At 37.2% G+C, this 25,745-nt stretch overlaps 2 protein-coding genes across 6 annotated transcripts; one reads left to right on the top strand and one right to left on the bottom strand.

Moving 5' to 3' along the window:
• On the top strand, positions 1 to 15,494 carry LOC139757249 (required for excision 1-B domain-containing protein-like). Of its 3 annotated transcripts, XM_071677522.1 has the most exons (5): positions 1 to 158; positions 4,046 to 4,142; positions 5,297 to 5,498; positions 6,761 to 6,925; positions 14,128 to 15,494. In XM_071677522.1, exons 1-4 carry the CDS (start codon positions 152 to 154, stop codon positions 6,920 to 6,922), a joined length of 468 nt encoding a protein of 155 aa, XP_071533623.1. In that variant the 5' UTR covers positions 1 to 151; the 3' UTR covers positions 6,923 to 6,925; positions 14,128 to 15,494. The 3 variants fall into 3 exon arrangements, with proteins under 3 accessions (XP_071533623.1, XP_071533622.1, XP_071533624.1); XM_071677521.1 differs by lacking the exon at positions 14,128 to 15,494 and having other exon boundaries at positions 6,761 to 9,670; XM_071677523.1 differs by lacking the exons at positions 1 to 158; positions 14,128 to 15,494 and adding an exon at positions 2,462 to 2,486 and having other exon boundaries at positions 6,761 to 9,670.
• On the bottom strand, positions 9,653 to 24,151 carry LOC139757248 (non-structural maintenance of chromosomes element 1 homolog). Of its 3 annotated transcripts, none has more exons than XM_071677519.1 (6): positions 24,008 to 24,151; positions 21,702 to 21,823; positions 17,948 to 18,098; positions 17,031 to 17,223; positions 15,088 to 15,213; positions 9,653 to 10,467 (listed from the first exon to the last, which is right to left on the bottom strand). In XM_071677519.1, exons 2-6 carry the CDS (start codon positions 21,811 to 21,813, stop codon positions 10,306 to 10,308), a joined length of 744 nt encoding a protein of 247 aa, XP_071533620.1. In that variant the 5' UTR covers positions 21,814 to 21,823; positions 24,008 to 24,151; the 3' UTR covers positions 9,653 to 10,305. The 3 variants fall into 3 exon arrangements, with proteins under 3 accessions (XP_071533620.1, XP_071533619.1, XP_071533621.1); XM_071677518.1 differs by having other exon boundaries at positions 21,702 to 21,821; positions 23,907 to 24,123; XM_071677520.1 differs by lacking the exon at positions 24,008 to 24,151 and adding an exon at positions 22,233 to 22,753 and having other exon boundaries at positions 21,702 to 21,821.
• Between the last annotated feature and the right edge of the window lie 1,594 nt (positions 24,152 to 25,745).

Below are 25,745 nucleotides of genomic sequence, written 5' to 3'. Positions count from 1 at the left end.
CTGTTGTCTCGAAACCCGCTCGGATCCGATTCCACCTAAGGGTTCAAGGCTTCGAACCTGGCGTAGTGTTTATCTTGCCAGAATTCTCTAGTCAGAACTGTCTCTGCCGCCTACGTTGGTATCCCGTTGTCAACTTACTTTCACCAGCGAAATGAAGGGTATTTATACATCATTTTGTCATATGTTTAAGGGAGCATATTGTTGTTTTTGATTAGTACTAGTTCATCATATGCCATATACCTGTGATGTTCTGTATATGAACCTCCACATGGTCATTTTCCACAAAGGTGGTGAGTGACCGCAGGTGTAGGGTTCAATCATTGACCTGAAACATATGACATTTCAAGAAACTTCAACCGGTATATTGATTTTACGGTTATTGGTCATGTAAAGTCACCACCTGAATGAAAATCGGTTAATTTTCTCTCTGAATGATAGCTTGTTGTTTATAGTGAAACTAGACAGGTGGAGCGTTTTTATACTTTGTCATTCAAGCAAATTTTGTCAAACATTTCTGCACACCTAGGTCAGATGCTATAATGTTGGCAGGTTTATTTCCCCCTCCACCACTCTTATCACCGAATAGGTGAGTCTAGTTTTGTATCACATCGCTATTCACCTAGAATATTGAGTGATATTTTCCCACATCAGTATCGTAGTTTTGAGAATGCAATAACAGGTTTGTTACATGAATTTATACCCTATATTTCATTGAATTGTTTGAATAAGGCAGTTGTAATATATTTGGAAAATGTGGGATTAAGAAAGCCGACCAAGTAGTGGGCAGTATCAGGAGTATCAGGATAAAAGCAGGTCTAATATCCTCTGCCTCATAAAGAAAAGTTGAATGAAACATTTAATGAGGTCCTGCAGTAAGAAGTGACCCCGTTCAGGTAATCAAGATCACACATGGATGTAAGGGTCTAAACCATGATGACTGATTTATGCTATGTATAGAGTCGGTTACATATCACAGCATTTATAAACAGCGACGAAGACTGTAGATCAGAAAATACTTCTTTGGCAAATTGTTGACAAATGGAGCAAGCTTCATGCAGTGGCAGTTGGAACAGTGACTGTTAATGTATTCAAGGCAAGAAGTTTACCATTATTAAGGCTTTTAGGGGAACACGAATGCGCCAGTGTAGGCTTATCGAAATGAATGGTACATTGTACCATTGATTGTGTAGTTTAAGGGCACCAACTGTCTCTGTTCACTATTAAGGTAATCTATATCAGTTTGCATTAATAATGCCAAACAATCAGAGTTTGATGTATTCTTTGCTTTGTCATCTTTATAGGTTGTGACTGTCAAAGACCACAGATGCATTAAGTACAATATGACAACACTTTATGGTTGATAATCAAATTGGTAACAGTGAAACCTTATGCAGGTAGTTTATATTGAATGGGTTAACTTGATTATGAAGTCATTTTTGACTTGAACCACTTTATACCACTTTTATGCTTCTCACTTTTTTTCTTTAGATATTTGGTAATGAGCTGGATGCTTAGTGTCATGGCCATTACATAGACTATGCATCAATGACATGTCATTAGGTCAGATGATTTCTGTAAGTATCTTGTATCAGCTTGTGGATGGGTTGTAGTGATGTCTGTTTATTCTCCTTCACTGCAAAGCTTTGGAATTCTACCTGCTTATGTCTTTCTCATGTTATGAACTACCTATTTTGAAAAAAAAAAAAAAAGGCAGGTTTTCCAGCTCAGAAGCTTGTAGATAATCAGTTTTCTTTCCTCTGTATTTCCTTTGGCCTTTTTTCTTCCTAAGGCCTCACATCATTGAAGACTTTTGTCATGACTGAAACTTATGACATTAAAAGAAAAAAAGTCGCATTTTCTTTCCAGAATGAAGCCATACAAATGGTCTGCAGATGCTCCTAAACTTATGATGGTTTAACATACAATTTTTCGACTTTACAATGGTGTGACATTTAACACTTTATTATGAATTACTCATTATGGCTATATCCTGGGAGAGTTAGGAGAAATAAATCACTGCCTGCAATTGAGTTGTAGGGGATAACCTAGTTAGTCATCTCTCTCCCTTACAGTTCCTCCACCTATGGCAGAGTACCCATCCAGAGGGAGCACGGGTTTCTTGTATAAGAGTATATCTGTAATGCACTTGTGGAAAAAATGCATATGCCTTAATACTTTATTTGCTCCTAATATCAACTTTCCATAATATTCAATTTATAATGCACTTGTGGAAAAAATGTATATGCCTTCATACTTTATTTGCTACTAATATTAACTTTCCATGAAATGATGTTTTATAGTTACAGAAGTGAACATTTATGATTATTGGAATGTTGCAAAATATTTCCATGCATCTTTAGTACCCGAATATTACCTGTATGTCAGTTGTTTGCTGATAATGTGGCACTGGTGGCAAATTTAAGTAAGAAACTACAGAAGTTGGTGACCGGATTTGGAAAGTATGTGAAAGGATGAAGTCGAGAAATGTAAGTAAAGGCAAGATTTTTAGGTTTAGTGGAGTTGAGGGAGATTTTGGTTGGGGTATGAGTTTGAATAAAGAATAATTAGGGGAAGATACCTCAGAGTGGACATTGCAATGAATAAACCATGGAAGTGAAAGTAAATCATAGAGTGGGTAAGGAGGCAAAAGTTCTGGGAGCGCTAAAGAATGTGGAAAGAGATTCTTATCTTGGTGAGCGAAAATGTGTATGTTTAAAGGTATAGTAGTCCTAACAGTGTTATAAAGATGCAATACATTGGCCATAAATGAGGGTGGGCAGAGGAAGGTGAATGTGTTTGAACAGTGTTATAAAAATACAATACATGGGCCATAAATGAGGATGGGCAGAGGAAGGTGAATTTGTTTGAAATGAAATGTTTGAGGACAATACATAGTGTAGGGGGTTTTGATGGGTTAAGTAATAAAAGGGTAAGAGAGAGATGTGATTGAGAAAGCTGTGGCTATTATGCTGAATTGATTTGGATGTATGGATAGAATGAGTAAGGAAAGATTAACAACGAATATATGTGGCAGAAATGGAGGGAGAAGGGGGAGTCCAGATAGGAGATGGAAGGATGGGGGGAAAAAGATTTTTAGTGATTGGGGCCTGAACTTGCAGGAGGGTGAGAGATGTGCATGCAGTAGAGTGAATTGGAACAATGTAGTATACAGGGGTCAACTTTTTGTCAGTGGACTGGACCTGTGCATGTGAAACAGCTGGAGTAAACCATGGAAAGGTCTGTGGGCCTGGTTGTGGATAGGGAGGTGGGTTTTGGTGTATTGCACACGACAGGTGGAGAGTGAATGTGAGTGAGTGGCCTTTCTTCATCTGTCCCTGGTACTACCTCACTAAAATAGGAAATAGTGATCAGGTATGAAAGAAAGACAAAGAAAATTTACATTAGCATGGGATGGATTGAGTTCCCTATAGCTTTTCAGCTCGGTCATAGACATCTTGTAGCCATGTTCACAATGCTAAAGTTAAAATTGGGTTTCTGTAGTTATAAAATGCTCCCATAGCACAAAAATTTAATTAATCAGTCTAGACTGAAGTTTCAGTTTACAGCACCATAGCACCATTTTCATGTATAAAGACAAATGCACATAAAAACAGATTTTGTGGAATCCATATTTGAAATACCCATGGTATGCATAACACCACAAGTACATGATTTCATGTGTTTTTCTCTTCTTCATTGTTTGTCTTATCTTTAAAGAATTAATATTTGCAAGTTTATCAGCTTGTAGCTACCTTCCTTTAGCAAAATGAATTTGGTTAGTGTTTTGTAGATGCTTCATGCAAAGAACTAAGATAAGTTTGTATTTAAACAATGATGGTGTACTCTTTTAGGTAAACTAGAGAAATCCTGAATTTATATTGTCATAAAGATAAAAGATCATACTGATAAAGAAAAAGACCAAGAGGATGAATTTGTCCCCTGACAAGTTTCATGTGGCTGTTCCACTGTGATTGAAGTTTGCAGTTGGAGGGAGGTGTATTTCACTGTAAAGCCATGGTAAACAGAATTAATGAATATTTTGCAGATCAGTCTGTGTTGCTCGAGAATAGTGCTGCATCCATGATCCACCAGTTTGACCAGCTACAGGAGGAGAGGGTCCATAGTTATAGACTCTTGGAAGAGTAAGTTTATATACATCAATTAAAGTTGTTAGTTTTAGTTGTTTTTTATACCTATACAAAGAAAGAAGATAATGATATTTTTATTAGAATATCAAACTCCATCTACTTTTGATATTGTATCTTTATTAAAGTATCTCCCAAGTACTGTAAATTACTTCAATTAACATAGTTCCCTGACTGGCTGATAGGTAATATTTAGTCCATTTTGTTGTTATGTAATCAAGTAATATTGTATGGGAGGGTATTGACTGAGAGGGTGAAGGTATGTACAGAGCATCAGATTGGGGAGCAACAGTGTGGTATTAGAAGTGGTAGAGGATGTGTGGATCAGACGTTTACTTTGAAGAATGTATCAGAAATACTTAGAAAAACAACTGGATTTTTATGTAGCATTTATGGAACTAGTGAAGGCATATGATAAGGTTAATAGCTTTGTGGAAGGTCACAAAATATATATGGTTTGGGATGTAAGCTACTAGAAGCAGTGAGATGTTTTTATCAAGGTTGTAAGGCATGTGCACAAGTAGGAAAAGAGGAGAGCGATTGGTTCCCTGTTAAGGTCATTCTGTGGTAGGGGTGTGTGATGTCCCATATTTGTTTTATTTGTTGTTATTATTATACTTAATCACTGTCTCCCGCGTTAGCGAGGTAGCACAAGGAAACAGACGAAAGAATGGCCCAACCCACCCACATACACTTGTATATATATGTACATATTGCATGAGGCAGAAGACCTCGCTTTTCTTTTAAGGGATGTTCTGTCATGCCTACTCTATAGCAGATGAAAGGAAAATGAGTTAACAAAATGCATGAGGCTGCTCAAGGTTGGGTTAGTGAGGGTTGTGCAGTGGTCTGTGGCATTGATTGATATGGAGTGGTAGGTTTTACCTGCCTTTCTTCAGGTTCTATGCAGGCAATCCTCTTTTAAAATGGAGAAATGTGTGGTCCAGGAAGCCAATGCAGACACCACTGGACTATCCTATAAAATACTTATATTTCTTATCCAACCAGAAAATTTATCTGCCTCAGATTTTGAGACATTTTCTTTGGAAAACTTTTTGAAAATACTGTAAACTTATGCTTTGATGAGTTCGGATGAATAATAACCGATTCCAAGAGTGAAATATTTATTTAGATATTTTTGTGTCTTTCAGAGGCCACAAGATCTACCTTAGCACAGGACCAAACTATGATTTCCCCACATTCAGGAAACTTGTTCATGAAGTTACACAAGACTTCAAGAGGATTTCTGAGGGTATCATAGCCATTGAGAAGGCTCTTCGAACTGATGGTCACACTTCTGTTGCTGACATAATGGCTACAATTCAGGAGAGTGAGAAGAAAAAGTTAGAACTGGTGGGTTATTTGTGAATTCATCAGGATTTGGCAAAATACAAAATTAAATATTTGATAAATTTAAGTAAAAATTTAGGAAATTAGTTTGCTAAAGACTGTTCTAGGGAGTTGCTGAAAGATGCAAGATCAAGTAATGATGGGTATAGGAGATATGATTTGGTGAATGGTGAAAGAAATCTGATGGAATGAGAAATATTGTAAATTTTGATGGTGTAAAGTAAATGATTAGGTTTTGTGGAAAGATGCAATTAATTGGAGTATGCATTTACTTTTGAAAATATTTTGTAAAGTTTAAAGAGGAATGGTTTTGTCCACCCCTTTTGTCATTGGTACATTAGTTACATACATATGTACTCACATTTTTGTTTCAAGAGGAGATCTCAGTAAAGTACAATCCTTCCTTCTCTGTTTTCAGGCATGATTCATGCAATCTTGCCAACACATTTGTCAGGCTGCTAGGGATTGCCATTTGAGACCTTTGCTTGATATTGCCTGATGTGTAGATATATATATATATATATATATATATATATATATATATATATATATATATCATTGCTGTACTTGACCTGATTTTGAAAAAGTTTGCTATTCTTATCTTGTAGAATTGCAAATGAGGCATGATAAACCTTTTCACTGTTGATTACTCATAAACAGATCAGAGTTTTTATGGGTTCACTTGCTGATCCATTTATGTTCAGTTTTAGATTCACTTCACCATATCAAAGGCACATTCACCCTTTTTAATTGAAAATTTGCATTCTTGGCATAAGACTCTTATCCATACATTACTGTAGAAACAACTATACTTTCTGACAAACCTGTGTTTGCTTGTAGAGGTGGCAACTTTTCCCTTCACTTGCTCCTTAATTCATCTAGGTGCTGAGGACCATCTTCCACACCATTACACTTCAGTCCATTGTTTCCAGCCTCTAATGCACTCCGTTTACACGTGTGTTTATCTCCTGCCATTACATGTAATGTATATTGGACATTTTGTCATCACCCCTGCATCTGTCTAACAGTATGTGTTTACACTTGAATCAGAAATGTTGCTTGATAGAAACTTCATACATACACCATAGGTAACCCATGTGAAGATGATAATTTCATTGGAGTTCAGGCACACATTTCCATAATCTGCATATTAGGAAAAACTTAATTTATTTGCAAGCACTATGATTCAGGAATGCTGAATGTTGGAAATTTCTTATATGGCAGTCCAAATGCCTCATGTTACTAAGTTGTACCTTCTTTTTCAGACTGCCCACTTGCAGTTAGCTCGTCAAATGGTTGCTGAATGTGATAGTGGGGAGTTGGAAAAGAACAAGGTAAAGGAATTACGAACAGAGCTGGGACAAGTAGTGGAAGAGATTAATGACCTGTTGACAGAACTCCGCTATGAGCTGCATAATAGTGAATAGACTGTAAGTTAATTAGTAGGTTAGTAATATGCCATAACACAGTAAAGAAGTGGTAAGATACTAGGTTATAGATTTCATTGCCTTACATTATATGAATCTCTAAACCTGGATAGGTAAGTACCATAATGTCACTCACTGATAATTGACTTTAAGAGTTATTCACTCTGGTGTGTTAAATCACTTTTTCTAAAAGGAATTATTTTACACAAAAAAAAGGAAATATCAATTTCTCGAGAAATTTTAGAATTGTAAGTAAATTGATATTTTTCCTGATGTTGGTCCATCAGGTACATTTCATGATTGTTATAAGTTTGGTTTCATGTATGTTTTATATTTAGTATTGTATGTTTAGAGATCTGGACTAGCATTGGTACTATGGATAACATTATCTTATTATTTTCATCCTCTTTTTACCTCTCACGAATGGTTATCAAACTATAGAAACATTATCATAGTAGCATAATGCTTGGAGTATACCTATGTGCTACAGCCAAAATATTCTGTGACTCATCCCTGCTGCTTTCCATCCAATTTTGTATGATAGGTTTTTTCATTTTATTTGATCATGCTTCACAATTTTTTTTTTCAAGTACTCTAGTTCAGCATTTTCATTCAAGAAATGTTTAAATGTTAGCCCAATTATTTTTCTAAATATAACCCTCCTCTCTATATTTATTCTAGAAATATAAATGTTCACATTCTAACAAAATTATATGAGATTTGAGGAAGAATAGAATACTTTGTACTTTAGTAATGTACATTCTACACCACGTGTTGGAAAGGGATGACAATGTGTTAGTGAGTGAGTACTCATTTAACAATTGGAAATACATTGAATTTTGCTATTTTTGCTCTGGCAGTTATAGTTGTATCTTGCTTGTATAGTTCAGCTCATCTATGATAATGCATACTTGATGCCCCATTAAACATAGCAGCAGTTACTTGCGGATGTAAATTCTAGACATATAACGTAGTTACTGGCTCATATGTCTTTTTCCCCATTCAGAACTAAAAAGAATGTATGTCACCAATTAGGAACATACATGCTGACCTTGGAACTTGATATTTTGATTGTGTAATTACGTATAATAATGAATAATCTTTCATACTATTCGCCATTTCCCGCATGAGCGAAGTAGCGTTGAGAACAGAGGACTGGGCCATTGAGGGAATATCCTCACCTGGCCCCCTTCTTTGTTCCTTCTTTTGGAAAATTAAAAAAGAAAAAAAAAAAAGAGAGGGGAGGATTTCCAGCCTCCTCCCCTTTTAGTCACCTTCTACGACATGCAGGGAATACGTAGGAAGCATTTTTTGTCCCGTCCCCAGGGATAATAATGAATAATAATTACGTTAAATAGATTTAGTCTTTAACACCTTCTGTGTCATTGCTAAAATGTTATGACAGCATTAACTTGAAAACATTTTGTATATTTTAATCATGTACTATTTAAGGGTAAAAGGTAAAAGCAAGCTACCATGTTCCAAGGTGTATTTTTGTTTATAGAAAGTTTCATTGGGAAATACATAATTGTTGATAGAGAAATATACATACATGTTGTGCAGTTATTGTTTGTGTCAATAAAAACTGCATTTTTGTGAATTTGATATCCAGCATCTTTTGGTATCATACTCGTTTAGAAATATATTTTGGTACAAATTCAGAAACTCAAATCTCTTAACCCTTTAGTGGGCAGGTATGCAGCAAGGAACATTGAATTCATTGTTGTAAATGGTGAGGTTAGAGGCTCTTGCCCACTAAAGGGTATATTTAGTTTGTCATAAAAATGGGGGGGGGGGTGTCAGATATGCCAACCAGTCTCAACTCTCTTCATCTTAGTATACAGTTACATGGTAACATCTCTTCTTAATACCTTACACGTACTTCTGTTGTGTCTGTTCATAGGATGTAATAGTTATATGTAAAATTGTTGTTGGTGGTAGGTTATATTACAAAGATCAACAGAGTTTGTGGTATGGAATAAATTGGTAAGTTCACATTTTTTCTTTATACTGTTGTTGGGACCAATGTAATTATAATGACTTTTAGTTAATTGTTTTATATTGCAATTATTAAGATATTTGGCTAGGATTGTATGGATTCTCATATGAGTTTGATTTATCATTTAGAAATGCATTGTGATGATGCTCAAGGTGTACGCTGAGTTCAAGATGTGAAACTGAACATACTTATTTCTGATATGAAAATAAACAGGTTTTATAAGAATATCTGATGAATATATCAAGCATTTATTGAGTAAATGGGCTAGATAATGAAGTTTGCAATGTAATTGCATGTAACAAGATTGTTTGAAATAATAATTGAACTCGTTTATTTTACCATTGGCTGTCTAAATTGTAACTTGTTGTTCAACAACTAGTTTAAAAAAAATATTAATTATGTTTCCATATTTTTGTTAATTATTAGAACGTTTTAGATATAGTTAGCTACCCAGTATCCCGAAAGATTTTGCTGTTAACTCTAAGCTGATAACAGCTTTATTTGAAACTCCCAAATGATTTTTTTCTTTTCCTAGCAATTAGTCTTTTATGCCAGAATCTGTTTAGTATGATTTATTAGAGTTTCACTAATATACCCTCACAGCAGGTTGAGTCACCACACATCTACAGGCAATTTGGAATGCTACATATCTTGTAATTAGAATTTTTGTGTTCTAGATACTATCAATTAATTTTAGCTCTTGAAAAGTTTGCAGTTAATAAAATACAGAAGCACACAAAAAAGTTTAATTTTGTATTTCAATAACATATATGTCAAAGATGTTCACTGAAGATTCACTAAACTTGTACAGTTGTCATATTAGTATCGAGAAAAATTCCTCTTATGTACAACACAGATGTTGGAAGGTAAAGAAATTTGAGTAATTTTTTTTGAAAATCTGAAAAAGGTTATTTTTTTTACAATGTTAGTACATTTATGGTTTGGACATTGCCCATCCCTTCTATATTGCAAACACTAACTCAACATATCCCAAGACCCTTCAAACCCAAGATGCAACCACATTGAAGAAACAAAACAATTACTGCACAGTTGCTTTGCACTCTCCTCACTCAAGACACCCACCACTACAGTATATGACATGCTTGTGTTCACTGGACCTAGCCTGCTTCCTGAGGACACCAGGAGCTTTAAAGAATATATTCAGTTCCCTTTTTCATTCCTTGCAATCCACTGTTCCATTTCTTTCTCTTCTACTTGTAGAAAGTTTCACTCACAGCACAGGCAATGAAAACTAGTTGATAATGTGATACTGTATTTAATTCTGACTGAATCTTCGAAGTAGTAAAGTTTTTAAAGACATGTTTCACAGTAATACTGATACATGGTAAAACTGGAACCCAAGTTTGTATTCAAAGTGAAGACCTTAACTCTTTAATTTTTGACGTTTTTGTGGGAGATTTACCTCAACATGTGACCAAGTCTCACCACAATCAGGACAGACCGGAGACTGACTATTCTGGTGTGTCCAAAACTTTAAGCCACACTTCCTATGAACTGCAGTGCTACACTTAGTGCAGCTGTGTCCCTGTGGGAGATAAAAAAAAGAATAAATGCTTGTGAATATAAATATGCCGCTAGTGAAAAAAGTACACTTCGTAAAGATGTATCATCCTTAGTTGAAAAAGAGAGTCATCTCACCCAAGTTCTTGCTCCAAAGGACTTCATCTTCTTCTGTGTGTGGCCATGTCATCAAGAAACAGCATGTGCATTATTTATTATAACTTGATTGCCGTTTCCCATGTCAGCGCCAGGAAACACAAAGAATGGCCCATCAACTTGTAGACGCACATATATGTATATATATGTATGGGGGGGGGGGAATATATATATTTATATTTTATTGTACTTAACTGCTGTTTCCTGCATCAGCGAGGTAGCACCAGGAAACAAAGAATGCTTCCCCCGTACATATCCACTATTTCCCACATTAGCGAGATAGCATCAAGAAAAGAGGACCGAGCCTTAGAGGGAAAAATCCTCACCTGCCCACTTCTATGTTCCTTCCTTTGGAAAAGTAAAAACTGGAGGGGAGGATTTTCAGCTCCTCACTCCCATGCCTTTTAGTCACTTTCTACAACGCCCAAGGAATACATGAAAGTAAACGTATGTGGCCTTTTTTTTAATGTTTTCTTGGCGCTACCTTGATGAAGTGGGGTAGCAATGCTGTTTCCTGTGGGGTGGGGTAGTGCCAGGAATGGATGAAGGCGTTGAAAAATAAGTGGAAGGCGAGAACATTATCTCAGAGAGCAAAAATGGGTATGTTTGGAGGAATAGTGGTTCCAACAATGTTATATGGTTGCGAGGCATGGGCTATGGATAGGGTTGTGCGGAGGAGGGTCGAGGCATGGGCTATGGATAGGGTTGTGCGGAGGAGGGTGGATGTGATGGAAATGAAATGTTTGAGGACAATGTGTGGTGTGAAATGGTTTGATCGAGTAAGTAATGAAAGGGTAAGAGAGATGTGTGGTAATAAAAAGGTTGGTCGAGTGAGCAGAAGAGGGTGCGTTGAAATGGTTTGGTCACATGGAGAGAATGAGTGAGGAAGGATTGACAAAGAGGATATACATGTCAGAGGTAGAGCGAGACCAAATTGGAGGTGGAAGGATGGAGTGAAAAAAATTTTGAGCAATCTTGCCCTGAACATAAAGGAGGGTGAAAGGAGTGCAAAGAACAGAGTGAATTGGAATGATGTAGTATACTGGGGTGGACATGCTGTCAATGGATTGAACCAGGGCATGTGAAGCATCTGGGGTAAACCATGAAAAGTTTTGTGGGGCCTGGATGTGAAAAGGGAGCTGTGGTTTCGGGGCATTACACATGACAGCTAGAGACCGAGTGTGAACGAGTGTGGCCTTTTTTTTTTTCTTTTCCCAGAGCTACCTTGTGTGTGTGTGTGCGCGCGCGCTATTTCATATGTGGCAGGATGACGACAAGAATGGATGAAGGCAGCAAGCATGAATATGTACATGTGAATATATATATATCTTTCTTTCTTTCAAACTATTCGCCATTTCCCGCATTAGCAAGGTAGCATTAAGAACAGAGGACTGGGCCTCTGAGGGAATATCCTCACCTGGCCCCCTTCTCTGTTCCTTCTTTTGGAAAATTAAAAAAAAATAAAAGAGGGGAGGATTTCCAGCCCCCCTGCTCCCTCCCCTTTTAGTCGCCTTCTACGACACGCAGGGAATACGTGGGAAGTATTCTTTCTCCCCTATCCCCAGGGATAAAATATATATATATATATATTTCTTTTCTTTTAAACTATTCGCCATTTCCCCGCGTTAGCGAGGTAGCGTTAAGAACAGAGGACTGGGCCTTTTTTGGAATACCCTCACCTGGCCCCCTCTGTTCCTTCTTTTGGGAAAAAAAAACAAAAAACGAGAGGGGAGGATTTCCAGCCCCCCGCTCCCTCCCCTTTTAGTCGCCTTCTACGACACGCAGGGAATACATGGGAAGTACTCTTAATCCCCTATTCCCAGGGATAAAATATATATATATGGTTTGGGCATATGGAGAGAATGAGTGAGGAAAGATTGACCAAGAGGATATATGTGTCGGAGGTGGAGGGAACGAGGAGAAGTGAGAGACCAAATTGGAGGTGGAAAGATGGAGTGAAAAAGATTTTGAGTGATGGGGGCCTGAACATGCAGGAGGGTGAAAGGCGGGCAAGGAATAGAGTGAACTGGATCGATGTGGTATACCGGGGTTGACGTGCTGTCAGTGGATTGAATCAGGGCATGTGAAGCGTCTGGGGTAAACCATGGAAAGTTGTGTGGGGCCTGGATGTGGAAAGGGAGCTGTGGTTTCGGGCATTATTGCATGACAGCTAGAGACCGAGTGTGAACGAATGGGGCTTTTGTTGTCTTTTCCTAGCGCTACCTCGCACACATGGGGGGGGAGGGGGATGGTATTCCATGTGTGGCGAGGTGGCGATGGGAATGAATAAAGGCAGACAGTGTGAATTGTGTACATGGGTATATATGTATGTCTGTGTGTGTATATATATGTGTACATTGAGATGTATAGGTATGTATATTTGCGTGTGTGGATGTGTATGTATATACATGTGTATGGGGGTGGGTTAGGCCACTTCTTTTCGTCTGTTTCCTTGTGCTACCTCGCAAACGTGGGAGACAGCGACAAAGCAAAATAAATAAATAAATAATTGGAAGGGATTACAATTTTGCGTGTGATCAAGTATATTCCTATGAGTCCATAGGTAAAATGAAACATGATTAGTTCCCAAGTGCACTTTCGTGTAATAATCACATCATTAGGGGAGATACAACAAAGAAATACAAGTCAGTTGATATACAACGATGAGATGTAGCTAGGACGCCATTTGGGCAATCACTTGTTTACCAAATGGTGTCCTATCTACGTCTCCTTGTTGTATATTAACTGACTTACATTTCTTTCTTGTAGCTCCCCTGATGATGTGATTATTACACAAAAGTGCACTTGGGAACTTATCGTGTTTCATTTTACCCAAGGACTTGTAGGAATGTGTATATATGTATATGTCTGTGTATGTATATGTAAGTATACGTTGAAATGTATCGGTATGTATATGTGCGTGTGTGGGCGTTTATGTATATACATGTGTATATGGGTAGGTTGGGCCATTCTTTTATATGTTTCCTTGCGCTACCTCGCTAACATGGGAGACGGCTATTAAGTATAATAAATATATACATGTCAATGAGTATATATGTATATGTCTGTACATGTTGATATGTGTATGTGTGTGTATGGGTGTTTATATATACATGTATATGTGTGGATGGGCCATTCTTCATCTGTTTCCTGGCACTACTTCGCTGACGCGGGAAACAGCGATGCTATTTCCTGTGGGCTAGGTAGTGATAGGAATGGATGAAAGCGAGCAAGTATGAATATGTACATGTGTATATATGTATATGTCTATATTCGTTTATATGCATGTATGGGCGTTTATGTATATATATGTGAATGGATGAGCCATTCTTTGTCTGTTTCCTGGCACTAGCTAGCTGATGCGGGAAACAGCAACTATATAATAATATATTATATATTTTTTCTTTTTCATTATACTTAATCGCCGTGTCTGCGAGGTAGCGCAAGGAAACAGACAATGAATGGCCCAACCCACCTACATACAAATGTATGTACATAAATATTTATATACATTTTATAATTACTACAGGACCTATTTACTGAGGCTCCTGCAGTCCAAGTGCTGTGGCTACTTCCAGCAACAGGGAATTCTGAACTTTGGATTGAGAAATTCTTTGATGAAACTGTGTTCCCAGTGCTACAGCCTCACCAAAGTTGACTTATAACTTGTACCCTCAAAGCAGGCACAGTGCACAGGAGAGAGTGAATTGGAACATGATATAAAGTGGGCAATATAATGTCACTTGACCAAACCAGGGCATACAAAGTAGCCATGAGAGACCATAGAAAGGTTTGTAAAGTCCTGGATGTACATAGGGGCATTACACAAGACAACCAGAGAATGATGTGACCAAATGAGGCTTTTCTTCATCTGTCTGAGGCATTAACATAGAGAATGGCAGAGGAAGGGATTGAGAAGGCTAGGAAAGGGGTAGAGGGATGAAATGGGGTAGGCCTTGAGCTCCAGAACATGGGATATTCAGGAGGGTGAGAGGCATGCATGAAATGCAGTGTATTGGATTGATGTGGTTTGTGAGGGCAACATGCCATAAATGTGCTGAACATGGGCACATGAAGTAGTTAAAGGTGAACCGTGGAACAGCTTGGATTCAGTATTTTGCTTTATACATACCACCTGTAGTGGGTGTGTGCAAATAAAGCCATAACTGATTTGTACCTGATATAATAAGGGAGAAGCAACAAGAAAAATAAATAATATTTAAGGAGTGTCGCAGAGGTATTAATATCTAAGACCTTTACGTGAAATGAAGTGAGATATATACAAAGAATTCAGAGAAAAAAAGATTGAGGAAGTGTATTTGTAAAAAGAACTTTACAATTAATGAACTCTGAGTGACATGTAAAAACCATGATGTTTAAAGCAGGTTCATGCTTTGCAAAGTAAGGCATATCAGACACTCGGGAATGGACACACACAGCAACAACTGTATTTAAAAAAATAAACATAATCATAGACAAATGATATTACCTTAATTGTCAAAATCTTACAGAAGAAGCATTTGTGAACTGATTCTGGATATGATTCCTCTAAGTAGACCTGTAATTCTGATGCTGTGAGAGCACTTAAAGACAGCATCCTTTCTTCTTGAATATGCTGAAAGGAAATATAGCTGAAAATAGTTAAACAATACAACTCATGAAAAGCTATCTAACATAGAAGACCTATTGCTAAAGGGAATAAAGTCACTTTAATTCTAGAAAGTAGTGAAGTCAAAACTATTAAAATTCTGAACTTACCAAAAACTAATTTTTTAAAAATTAACCTTTTCAAGTAAATTCTTGATTTTCGTGCAAAGTATCAAAGCTCCATCATTGGTTATGTGACTGATGATAACATATTTGTACGATCAGAAAAAATAAAATACAAATACTTTTTTCTAATGTGTACACCTTTCTTTCCTTGCTAAGAAACTATGTCTTAGAGGAAAATTCTCTTTTATGCCCCCCTCTTTTTTTTCGTCTCCACTGACGGTTCTTTAGTTCTACCTCTTAACTTGATGAACATACTTGGCATTACTTGGTATTAATAGCTAAGGTTGCCTCTTAAGAAATTGGGAGTCCTGTTTTGATGTCGCAATTACTTGTGAACACTTGCTCCGTTTATACAAAGGACTGATCCATCCAAAGTGGTCCAGTTTCAAAACTCTCCCAGGCTAACTCCAAAAGTTGACCTGCTTGCCCTATGCTAAAATGCTGGTTAACTCCCACTTCTATAGGTAATACTTTGGTTTTTTGCTCTTGAGTGTTGGTTGTTTGTGCGCCTCCACCACTAGCTAGACAACACAATACTCGGCAAGTTGCTGCAATACATGATTACTGTGTGGCCATTGGCAACTCAAGGGTGGGCTTTTCTGATAACAGTTTCTTCCCTACACCTCAAAGCTTTGCTGTCCACCTTCTCATGTCTTTCCCAATAACTATAACTTGGCACATTTTAAAAGACTGGTTTTTCATACATGCAGTAAGAATTATGAATTAATTCAATAAGAGATACTAGCTGAGCCCCTGCTGACATCTAATGGTTACTTTAATTCTAAATACTGAACCCGCAAATATAATCACAAATATAATCAAGATGTGTTCTGAAAATAACCATAAATTTTTTCATATACGGGTGTCCATTCCAAAAAACAGTTCAGTGTGCATACCTAATCAAATAGTGCAAAGGTTAACCACAAATTAGCTTTTGGCAATAAGTAACTATCCACAGAATGGTTTCAGGTGAGCAACATACTGCTTCAAGGCTTAAGCAACCTATTATTTCAGTTTCAATGAATTTTATTAACCCTCAGCTCTCTATTTCAGAAATCGGTTACATGGTTCCTCAAACATGCAATTGTTAAAACGGCATAAAATTAATTCAAATTCATGATCACAAAACTCTTGTGATACATATGGTTCCTTCTGTAGACAGCCTGTTTATCCTGTGTTCTTGAAAACATAAGAAACTGTTGGTGTCTGAGGCTAAGTTAATCTACAAGCCTAACAATACATTTGGCCTCCTTACTAGATTATAATTATCAGTCATGGTGAGAAATGTTGACATAACCTCATTAACTTAATCTATGACTTAAATATCTGAAGGCGCTATGGACACATTGGTCCAAATCTAGGGTATACACCAGTAATTCATTTATCAACCAGACCTAAAGGGAGGGTGAACAACATATGTAGATATTCAATTTTCTTCTTTTGCCTTGCCTGTATCCTTTATTTCAAGGAATAAATTATGCACAGATTGAACTTTTACACCTCGAACCATATACTTCAGGTTCTAATGAACATGCCAGAGTAAAAAAAAAAAAAAAAAAAAAAAAATTTACAGACTTTAATCTTTCAGTTATACATGTCATTTTCCCAATAATTCAATTTTTCTTGACTAAAATTCTTTAAAAATAAATCCAATCTCACCAAAAGAAGCCATTTTTCTTGTACAAGGCGTTCTACAACTTCCTCACAGTCACCCGTCTTCATTCTTGGTTCTAAAAAAGTACCTATGTTTATGGCTTCCATTTCTGGTATTTGTCCATCATCAGATTGGACTATTTTCTCTATAATGCACCTAAAAAGGGCAAGTTCTTGCTGGCTTAAAGTTGAAGCCATCCTGAAAGACATAACACACCTTTAGTCATTTATGAAACATTGTTTACATCATCTAGTTTACATTTAAGACCTTTAAGCCTTAGTATTCCATATAAGATCAACTGATCTTCATTTCTTTCCATTGATACATAAATCTATATATATTATCACTCCATTCTCACTCTAATGGGATGGATCAGGGACAAACCCTCTGCATCATCACTCACTCGCATTATCATCCATGCTCACGTGTGTCTAAGTGAAAAATGGATTTCCACACTGATAAAAGTGCTTCTTACATTTATAATTTGCATTCTAAATTGATCTGTCAAGTAAGACCAATGTCTCCATTCATATCAATGTCAGATATATATTAACCCTCACTAAGTGGCAGCTCAAGATTGCATGATCTGACCTTCAGTCATCACAATCAGTTTTTTATTCATCACAATTTTTTTCCTGATTGAAGTCACTTAAACCCTTCCCACCACACATTTAGGTATGAGCCCTTAGAACCATCAAGTGTATTTGTTGGCCAAAAATCAAAGCAAATGAAGGAAAAAAAATAGTGTCAAATGCTTCCAATGTATCTAATTTTATCCAACTCAAAGTATCTTCATTAAAATCAATAATCATAACCATGACACATTTTGCCCAAACATATTCAAAACATTAGGATACTTTAAAGATGATACAATATGTCACCACTGGATAGGTTTAAAGATACATTACAGAAATAAACTAACCTTGTTGCTTCACCACTGAGTAGGTTTATAATTACAAAACACTGAGTATCTGTTGCTGTATCTTCTTGGACAGATTTTCGGATTCGCAAGTGCATTGCTTCAAGCTCTTGGTTGATTTCCTGAATAAACTCTTGTAAATTATCAGATGGAACTGAAATATAAAAAATGAATATCAAAAAATGTTAGAACCAGAGGGCTGATACAGAATTAGATATATGATTTTTTTTTATCGTGTAATGGCTAAGCATTAATTACCTCCGATAAAGTGAAAAATAAAACTAACGTTTTTGTTAAAAAATTCAGGTTTTCTAGTCTGCCTCAACAGCTGGCTTCATCCATGTTTCAAAGAGGACGGTATCATCCCTGAGCAAGGCTACGCATCACAGAAACAGCACTAATACTCAAAGTCTAAGTCTTCCTAACTTAATACTAGAATATGCAAGAAGCTTTATGGGCACACCCTTGATGCTTTCAAAAAATAAACTTTAAAAAAGATCTTTTAAAGTATTTTATCAACCAAGCTCAAATGCATACTCATGGTTACAGACTGAGGAGCAACACTGGCTGTTAACTGAAAACCCACAAGAAAAACATAGTCGTACACTGAGCTACAAGTACTAATATAAGCCTTGCAAGTGATTAATAAAATCCTGGTTATCTGCTTCCAACTGATTAATGTCAATAATATATACAACTTTTTTTTTTTTTTTTTTTTTTTATACTTTGTCGCTGTCTCCCGCGTTTGCGAGGTAGCGCAAGGAAACAGACGAAAGAAATGGCCCAACCCCCCCCCCCCCCATACACATGTACATACACACGTCCACACACGCAAACATACATACCTACACAGCTTTCCATGGTTTACCCCAGACGCTTCACATGCCTTGCTTCAATCCACTGACAGCACGTCAACCCCTGTATACCACATGACTCCAATTCACTCTATTTCTTGCCCTCCTTTCACCCTCCTGCATGTTCAGGCCCCGATCACACAAAATCTTTTTCACTCCATCTTTCCACCTCCAATTTGGTCTCCCTCTTCTCCTCGTTCCCTCCACCTCCGACACATATATCCTCTTGGTCAATCTCTCCTCACTCATTCTCTCCATGTGCCCAAACCATTTCAAAACACCCTCTTCTGCTCTCTCAACCACGCTCTTTTTATTTCCACACATCTCTCTTACCCTTACGTTACTTACTCGATCAAACCACCTCACACCACACATTGTCCTCAAACATCTCATTTCCAGCACATCCATCCTCCTGCGCACATCTCTATCCATAGCCCACGCCTCGCAACCATACAACATTGTTGGAACCACTATTCCCTCAAACATACCCATTTTTGCTTTCCGAGATAATGTTCTCGACTTCCACACATTTTTCAAGGCTCCCAAAATTTTCGCCCCCTCCCCCACCCTATGATCCACTTCCGCTTCCATGGTTCCATCCGCTGACAGATCCACTCCCAGATATCTAAAACACTTCACTTCCTCCAGTTTTTCTCCATTCAAACTCACCTCCCAATTGACTTGACCCTCACCCCTACTGTACCTAATAACCTTGCTCTTATTCACATTTACTCTCAACTTTCTTCTTCCACACACTTTACCAAACTCAGTCACCAGCTTCTGCAGTTTCTCACATGAATCAGCCACCAGCGCTGTATCATCAGCGAACAACAACTGACTCACTTCCCAAGCTCTCTCATCCCCAACAGACTTCATACTTGCCCCTCTTTCCAGGACTCTTGCATTTACCTCCCTTACAACCCCATCCATAAACAAATTAAACAACCATGGAGACATCACACACCCCTGCCGCAAACCTACATTCACTGAGAACCAATCACTTTCCTCTCTTCCTACACGTACACATGCCTTACATCCACGATAAAAACTTTTCACTGCTTCTAACAACTTGCCTCCCACACCATATATTCTTAATACCTTCCACAGAGCATCTCTATCAACTCTATCATATGCCTTCTCCAGATCCATAAATGCTACATACAAATCCATTTGCTTTTCTAAGTATTTCTCACATACATTCTTCAAAGCAAACACCTGATCCACACATCCTCTACCACTTCTGAAACCGCACTGCTCTTCCCCAATCTGATGCTCTGTACATGCCTTCACCCTCTCAATCAATACCCTCCCATATAATTTACCAGGAATACTCAACAAACTTATACCTCTGTAATTTGAGCACTCACTCTTATCCCCTTTGCCTTTGTACAATGGCACTATGCACGCATTTCGCCAATCCTCAGGCACCTCACCATGAGTCATACATACATTAAATAACCTTACCAACCAGTCAACAATACAGTCACCCCCTTTCTTAATAAATTCCACTGCAATACCATCCAAACCTGCTGCCTTGCCGGCTTTCATCTTCCGCAAAGCTTTTACTACCTCTTCTCTGTTTACCAAATCATTTTCCCTAACCCTCTCACTTTGCACACCACCTCGACCAAAACACCCTATATCTGCCACTCTGTCATCAGACACATTCAACAAACCTTCAAAATACTCATTCCATCTCCTTCTCACATCACCGCTACTTGTTATCACCTCCCCATTTACGCCCTTCACTGAAGTTCCCATTTGCTCCCTTGTCTTACGCACCCTATTTACCTCCTTCCAGAACATCTTTTTATTCTCCCTAAAATTTACTGATAGTCTCTCACCCCAACTCTCATTTGCCCTTTTTTTCACCTCTTGCACCTTTCTCTTGACCTCCTGTCTCTTTCTTTTATACTTCTCCCACTCAATTGCATTTTTTCCCTGCAAAAATCGTCCAAATGCCTCTCTCTTCTCTTTCACTAATAATCTTACTTCTTCATCCCACCACTCACTACCCTTTCTAAACAGCCCACCTCCCACTCTTCTCATGCCACAAGCATCTTTTGCGCAATCCATCACTGATTCCCTAAATTACTTATATGCAAGTAAATAATCACTAGGTTGTCTGTCAAACAACTACGTCTCCAAAATTCTATGATAGTGTGAAACTCTTGAAAATACAAATAAGACCCATCAAAGTGACTTAATGCTCAAATGAACAGCAAAAAAGCATTAATTTACCCACATGAAACATTTTCAGATGAATGGAGGATTGAAAAACATTTACCAGCATTATCAATATGAGCGAAAAAATGTGTAATGTTCACATCTATCAAACTACAACAGATATGAATATGAATTTAAAAGTAAAATATCAGTTAATCAGTGTATCTTAGAGTCAGCATAAAATCTTGCAGAGATATGTAAAGTACAAACAGATAGTGTTACCACAAGACTGAGAGGCAGCATACTTACCCGGGGAAACTCAGCAACCCATTCCTTTATCAGTGCAGGCAGGGATCACATTTTTAGAAAATATATTCCTAAAGAAGGTGCATGTGGCCTTAAAAGATCCGCTCAGTGTAAATGGGGAGGGACTATAATTAAAGGAGATAGCTAGTGAGTTAGGGACGGCTTTGCTAATTTCATTTACGAAACTTTAGTCTAATCACTATTCTATCTCTGTAATCCTAAACACTCCCATTAATGGATAGATTTAGTACTGTGAAGTTTTCATATGCATAGTCTGTCATAATTTTTTCCTAAAATAAAGATTTATGTTTATTGTTCTGTCATCTGATATTTCACTTAGGTCATTTACAAAATCATCTAAGGATCCCTAAAACCGATTCACTTTTATAAAGATGTAATCCAATGTATAGTCCACATTATACAAATCTTACCATTAAATCTTGCACAGCATTTTTCATATGTGTTCTTGACTTCTGGGGCAAGAATTAGACGCCGTGCAGTCAATATTTGAAGAAAAAATCGATGTGCATCTGTGTAAACCATTCTGTCCCCTGAAACATATCATGATTTGTTACAAAAAAAAGGAGTTAACTAACAAGGCAAATAACTTATTTACTGGGTATTACAAATAAAAACTGACAAGATCACTCAAAATATTTCTTGCAAATAATTTTTTGCACCTTTTTGCCTTAAACTGCCTAAGCAAGGTTGCATCAATAGTAGGTGACAAGCCTCCATAGAAAAATTCTTGTATGAGTCCTTTCTGTTCTTACATAAATGATGGTCAGATTTTCAGCCTCCATTTCCAACCCTCTAGTTCATTTCTATGACATGCAGGAGATGAAAGTGGGTAGTATTTATTCTCCTCTATCCCAAAGGATTCAATAAGAAAATAATCAAACCTATAAAATGAATGTATAAATATACATTATCCCTGGATATAGGGGAGAAAGACTGCTAACCTTGTATTCCCCACTTGTCATACAAGACAACTAAAGGAGCAAGGGGCTGGAAACCCTTCCCTCCTTGTTTTTCAGTTTTTAAAATTGGGAACAGGAGGAGCCAGGCAAGTAGCTTCCTTTACGGATTACACTCATCTGTTCCTGTGGGGCAGGGTAGCATCAGAAACAGATGAAGGCAATCAAGTATGAATATGTGCATGTGTATATATGTATATGTCTGAATACGTTGATATGTATATGTATGTATTGTGTGTATGAGCGTTTATGTATATACATGTGTATATGAGTGGATGGGCCAATCTTCGTCTGTTTCCTTTTAAAATTTGGAAGGGAGTTGTTTGGAAATGCATTCCACTTGCCAGTGCTGTTACAAATTACTGGAACTTCACCAACTGCACAAGTATATGAAACAGTTAGTAGCTAAAGTAAAATAATTGCTATATAATGGTTGCTGCAGTGATAAATAATGCAAAAATTGTAGTTTAATGATGCATATTCATTTCTCAACAAATAATGATAAACCCTATGCTTTATCAATGCATTTATATCTAATGAATAATAAAAACCATGTTTCCTTATTAGGCAGGTACATGAAATTCCTATGCTTAGGTTGTGTTACGTCTGTCATACTTGTACAATGTCCCTGATGAAATTTCTTCCATGCTCTGAAATTCACTACAACATTAGGATGGGGGTTTCTCATTGGCTTAATGGGGCCACTGAATGGCAAAATAATTAACCTAAGCAGAAAAGTTAACACTAACTTAACCTTAACTTTAACGAAATTTCATACTTTACCATAATAGCATTCTCCATAATTACCCAGTAAAATGTAAAAAAAATAATTTACTTAGGAGTTAAAAATATATGAAAGCACAGGACTATTCAAGATAAATAACACACCATAGGGTGTTATCTGATGTTTGACTACAAACATATTCATAAACCTAATTTAACTTATATGTAAAGCGAATTTTGGGTAAAAGGGAATAACTCCTAAATTTTCACCGGAACTAATTGTGCTATATATTAATAATCTATGAAAGGTCGCTCAAACCTGTCTTAATTTTGTATATGCAGATGACACAAAGATTTTCAAACTTCATTTTCTTAAGAGGTTGAAACTGTGAACAACTGGCCTGAAAAGTGGCTTTGGAAATTTTATCTAAACTATGAGGATCTATGCTTTAAAGGTCAATATTCACTGAAAAAGGGTATTAAACCACAGGAAATGTCAGCCTTAAAAAAGGAAAAAAGTATAGAAAAAAAACTGAAACCAGAAATATTACACAAGAATGTATATTCTACATTTCGAGTATTAGCAACCTTTCAATTTATAGACATTAAAAATTTTACCAACCCACATGTTTTTGACTTATTATATTCAAGCCTTAGTTAGACCCCGCTTTGAATTTACAATCCAGTTTACAGTTTCATAGAAATAAGAGCTTATAATGGAAAATGGTGTGGGGAGATCAACAAACCTAGTGCCAGTCCTTGCAATCAACAACCTACAGGGAAAGAAAGCTTAAATTACAAATGTGAACAAATATTCAAACAGGGACCCAATTCAAATACATGAATATGTGCACTGTAAACCCCTCAATGTAAACGGTCTTGAATGCATATTAGATAAGTTACGGTAGAAACTAAACCATCGTAAAAGCTTCAAACCTTAAAACGCTACTGGACTGGATCTGAACTTGAACGAGCGCTTCTGTAGAAGAGCTGGTGTCATAGATAACAAAAGGTAAATGTCAAAATTCCACTTTCCTATCTTCAGCGGTAGAGAGAGAGAGAGAAGTAGACCCTGTTGCTGTGCCAGCGCTCGTCTGCGGCGACCAACACTGTTAACAAACACCTTCAGTCGGCCATGATCCACTGATGATGCAGAGGAATACAACTATATCTTACGTTATTACCACTAATGACTGATCACAAATGTACTAAGCTCAGAAAAGAAATGAAAGCTTATATATATATATATATATATATATATATATATATATATATATATATATATATATATATATATATATATATCGGCAGGCTGGTTCTCTGATTTCTTTGCGACATTTCATTTCAGGCTTTATGACTACCCATTAATGATGTGTTGGAGTCATCGCTTGTTATCTTCTATTTATTGTTGGTTATTTGTAAAGGTAAGACTCTTATTTTTACCTCAAGACAGGGTAATTACGTTAGATGGGTTTGGTGTGTATTGAGTAGGTAATGTAGCTCGGAAAATTAAGAAAAACCCCTTTTTTCTACTCCAAATGTAAATATCGCATGAATCGATGATTTCAGCAACTGTGTATTGTCAATATCGAATTACTCACAAATGAAGTGCGGCAATGAAATCACAACATATATTCTAGGGTAGTGAGGGTGACATAATGATTTTCCAGTAACATGTGAACAAAATTGATAATTCTAATATATGTATATCTGATATTAGTCGGGTAGGGAGAATTGATGTGATTGCAAAATAGCTGTTATGTGCAATGGCTAGTGTAAGTTGTTTGATCTCTTTGGGGGAATGGTGTTTGGCTGAAAGAGGGTCACTGCAGACCTCAATAACTCGACAATTCTTTAATGACAAGTACGTGTAGCTTAGGGGAAAGATGCCATCCTGTGCAGGTCTGGTGGGAAGAGGTGAACTTATGTAGGCGTCCCGTTGGTGCTGTTGCGGGTTAGGTGAAGCAGCAGATGATTGATGCTGGTGGAGGAGAGTGGTTTAGATAAAGAGCTGTTGGTTGTTTAAGTAATCCGAGGTCAGAGTTGTCTTTGGGGAGGTTCGGTCAGTCCAACCAGGTATTTAGTTGCTCTTCAGCCACCGTCTTAGATGCAAGCACTCTCTGTCCCACGGTCTGGCTGTAATTTCTCAAGTACATCAATACAGAGTTCAGTTTTATATCGAATGTTTACTTGACCTAACAGCAGAGAAAGGTGAAGGAGAAGCCCAGCACTGGTGTATGAGAGGTAAAGCAGGAGAAGTACATGTGGTGTAAACTCGCGGTGCTGATGCAAGAGAATTGAATCAGGGGACCCATAGTGCTAGTGCAGGGGAGTCGAAGCAGAAGTCCTGCAGGAGAGGAGTTGCCTGATTCTATTATGCTGTTGTAGAACGGAAGAGACCATAAAAAAGTTGATTTGATTATAGAGCGTCCAGTTTAGTTCTAAATTCACCATAAGTTGTATCACCATCTCTGAATCTGATTTCGTTTTGTCAAATCTTCTCTATCAGTTCCACATTCATCATAGTTTATATATCCATCATAACTTTTTTTTATGGCTTGCACTTACTGTTTCAATACAAGAAAAGGTTTAGGGGCATTAACCTCTTAACCTGATAGCACGTCTAAATATGATTATAGGTGATGACCTATTACCATATATACCTCTTCAGTTACTTACATGTTCTACATATTGCCTGACTTATTTTCTCTCCCATGTCTTCCATGGTGCGGGCTTTTCCGAGAATAAGTTAGGCGTTTCGAGAAAGCAAATCTC

The sequence above is a fragment of the Panulirus ornatus genome, chromosome 25 (genome assembly GCF_036320965.1).
Source record: "Panulirus ornatus isolate Po-2019 chromosome 25, ASM3632096v1, whole genome shotgun sequence".
NCBI lineage: Eukaryota > Metazoa > Arthropoda > Malacostraca > Decapoda > Palinuridae > Panulirus > Panulirus ornatus.
This window is presented reverse-complemented; position numbering and strand designations above follow the sequence as displayed.

Excerpts from the sequence above, each read along its gene's own strand:
- LOC139757249 (XM_071677522.1), top strand. Across the intron at positions 4,143-5,296 it reads AGTTATAGACTCTTGGAAGA|AGGCCACAAGATCTACCTTA; the intron begins GTAAGTTTATAT and ends TGTGTCTTTCAG. Across the intron at positions 5,499-6,760 it reads AGAAGAAAAAGTTAGAACTG|ACTGCCCACTTGCAGTTAGC; the intron begins GTGGGTTATTTG and ends CTTCTTTTTCAG.
- LOC139757248 (XM_071677519.1), bottom strand. The coding sequence starts at position 21,813 with ATGGTTTACACAGATGCACATCGATTTTTTCTTCAAATATTGACTGCA. Across the intron at positions 15,214-17,030 it reads AAGAAAAATGGCTTCTTTTG|CATATTCAAGAAGAAAGGAT; the intron begins GTGAGATTGGAT and ends ATTTCCTTTCAG. Across the intron at positions 10,468-15,087 it reads GTAAGATTTTGACAATTAAG|GGACACAGCTGCACTAAGTG; the intron begins GTAATATCATTT and ends TATCTCCCACAG.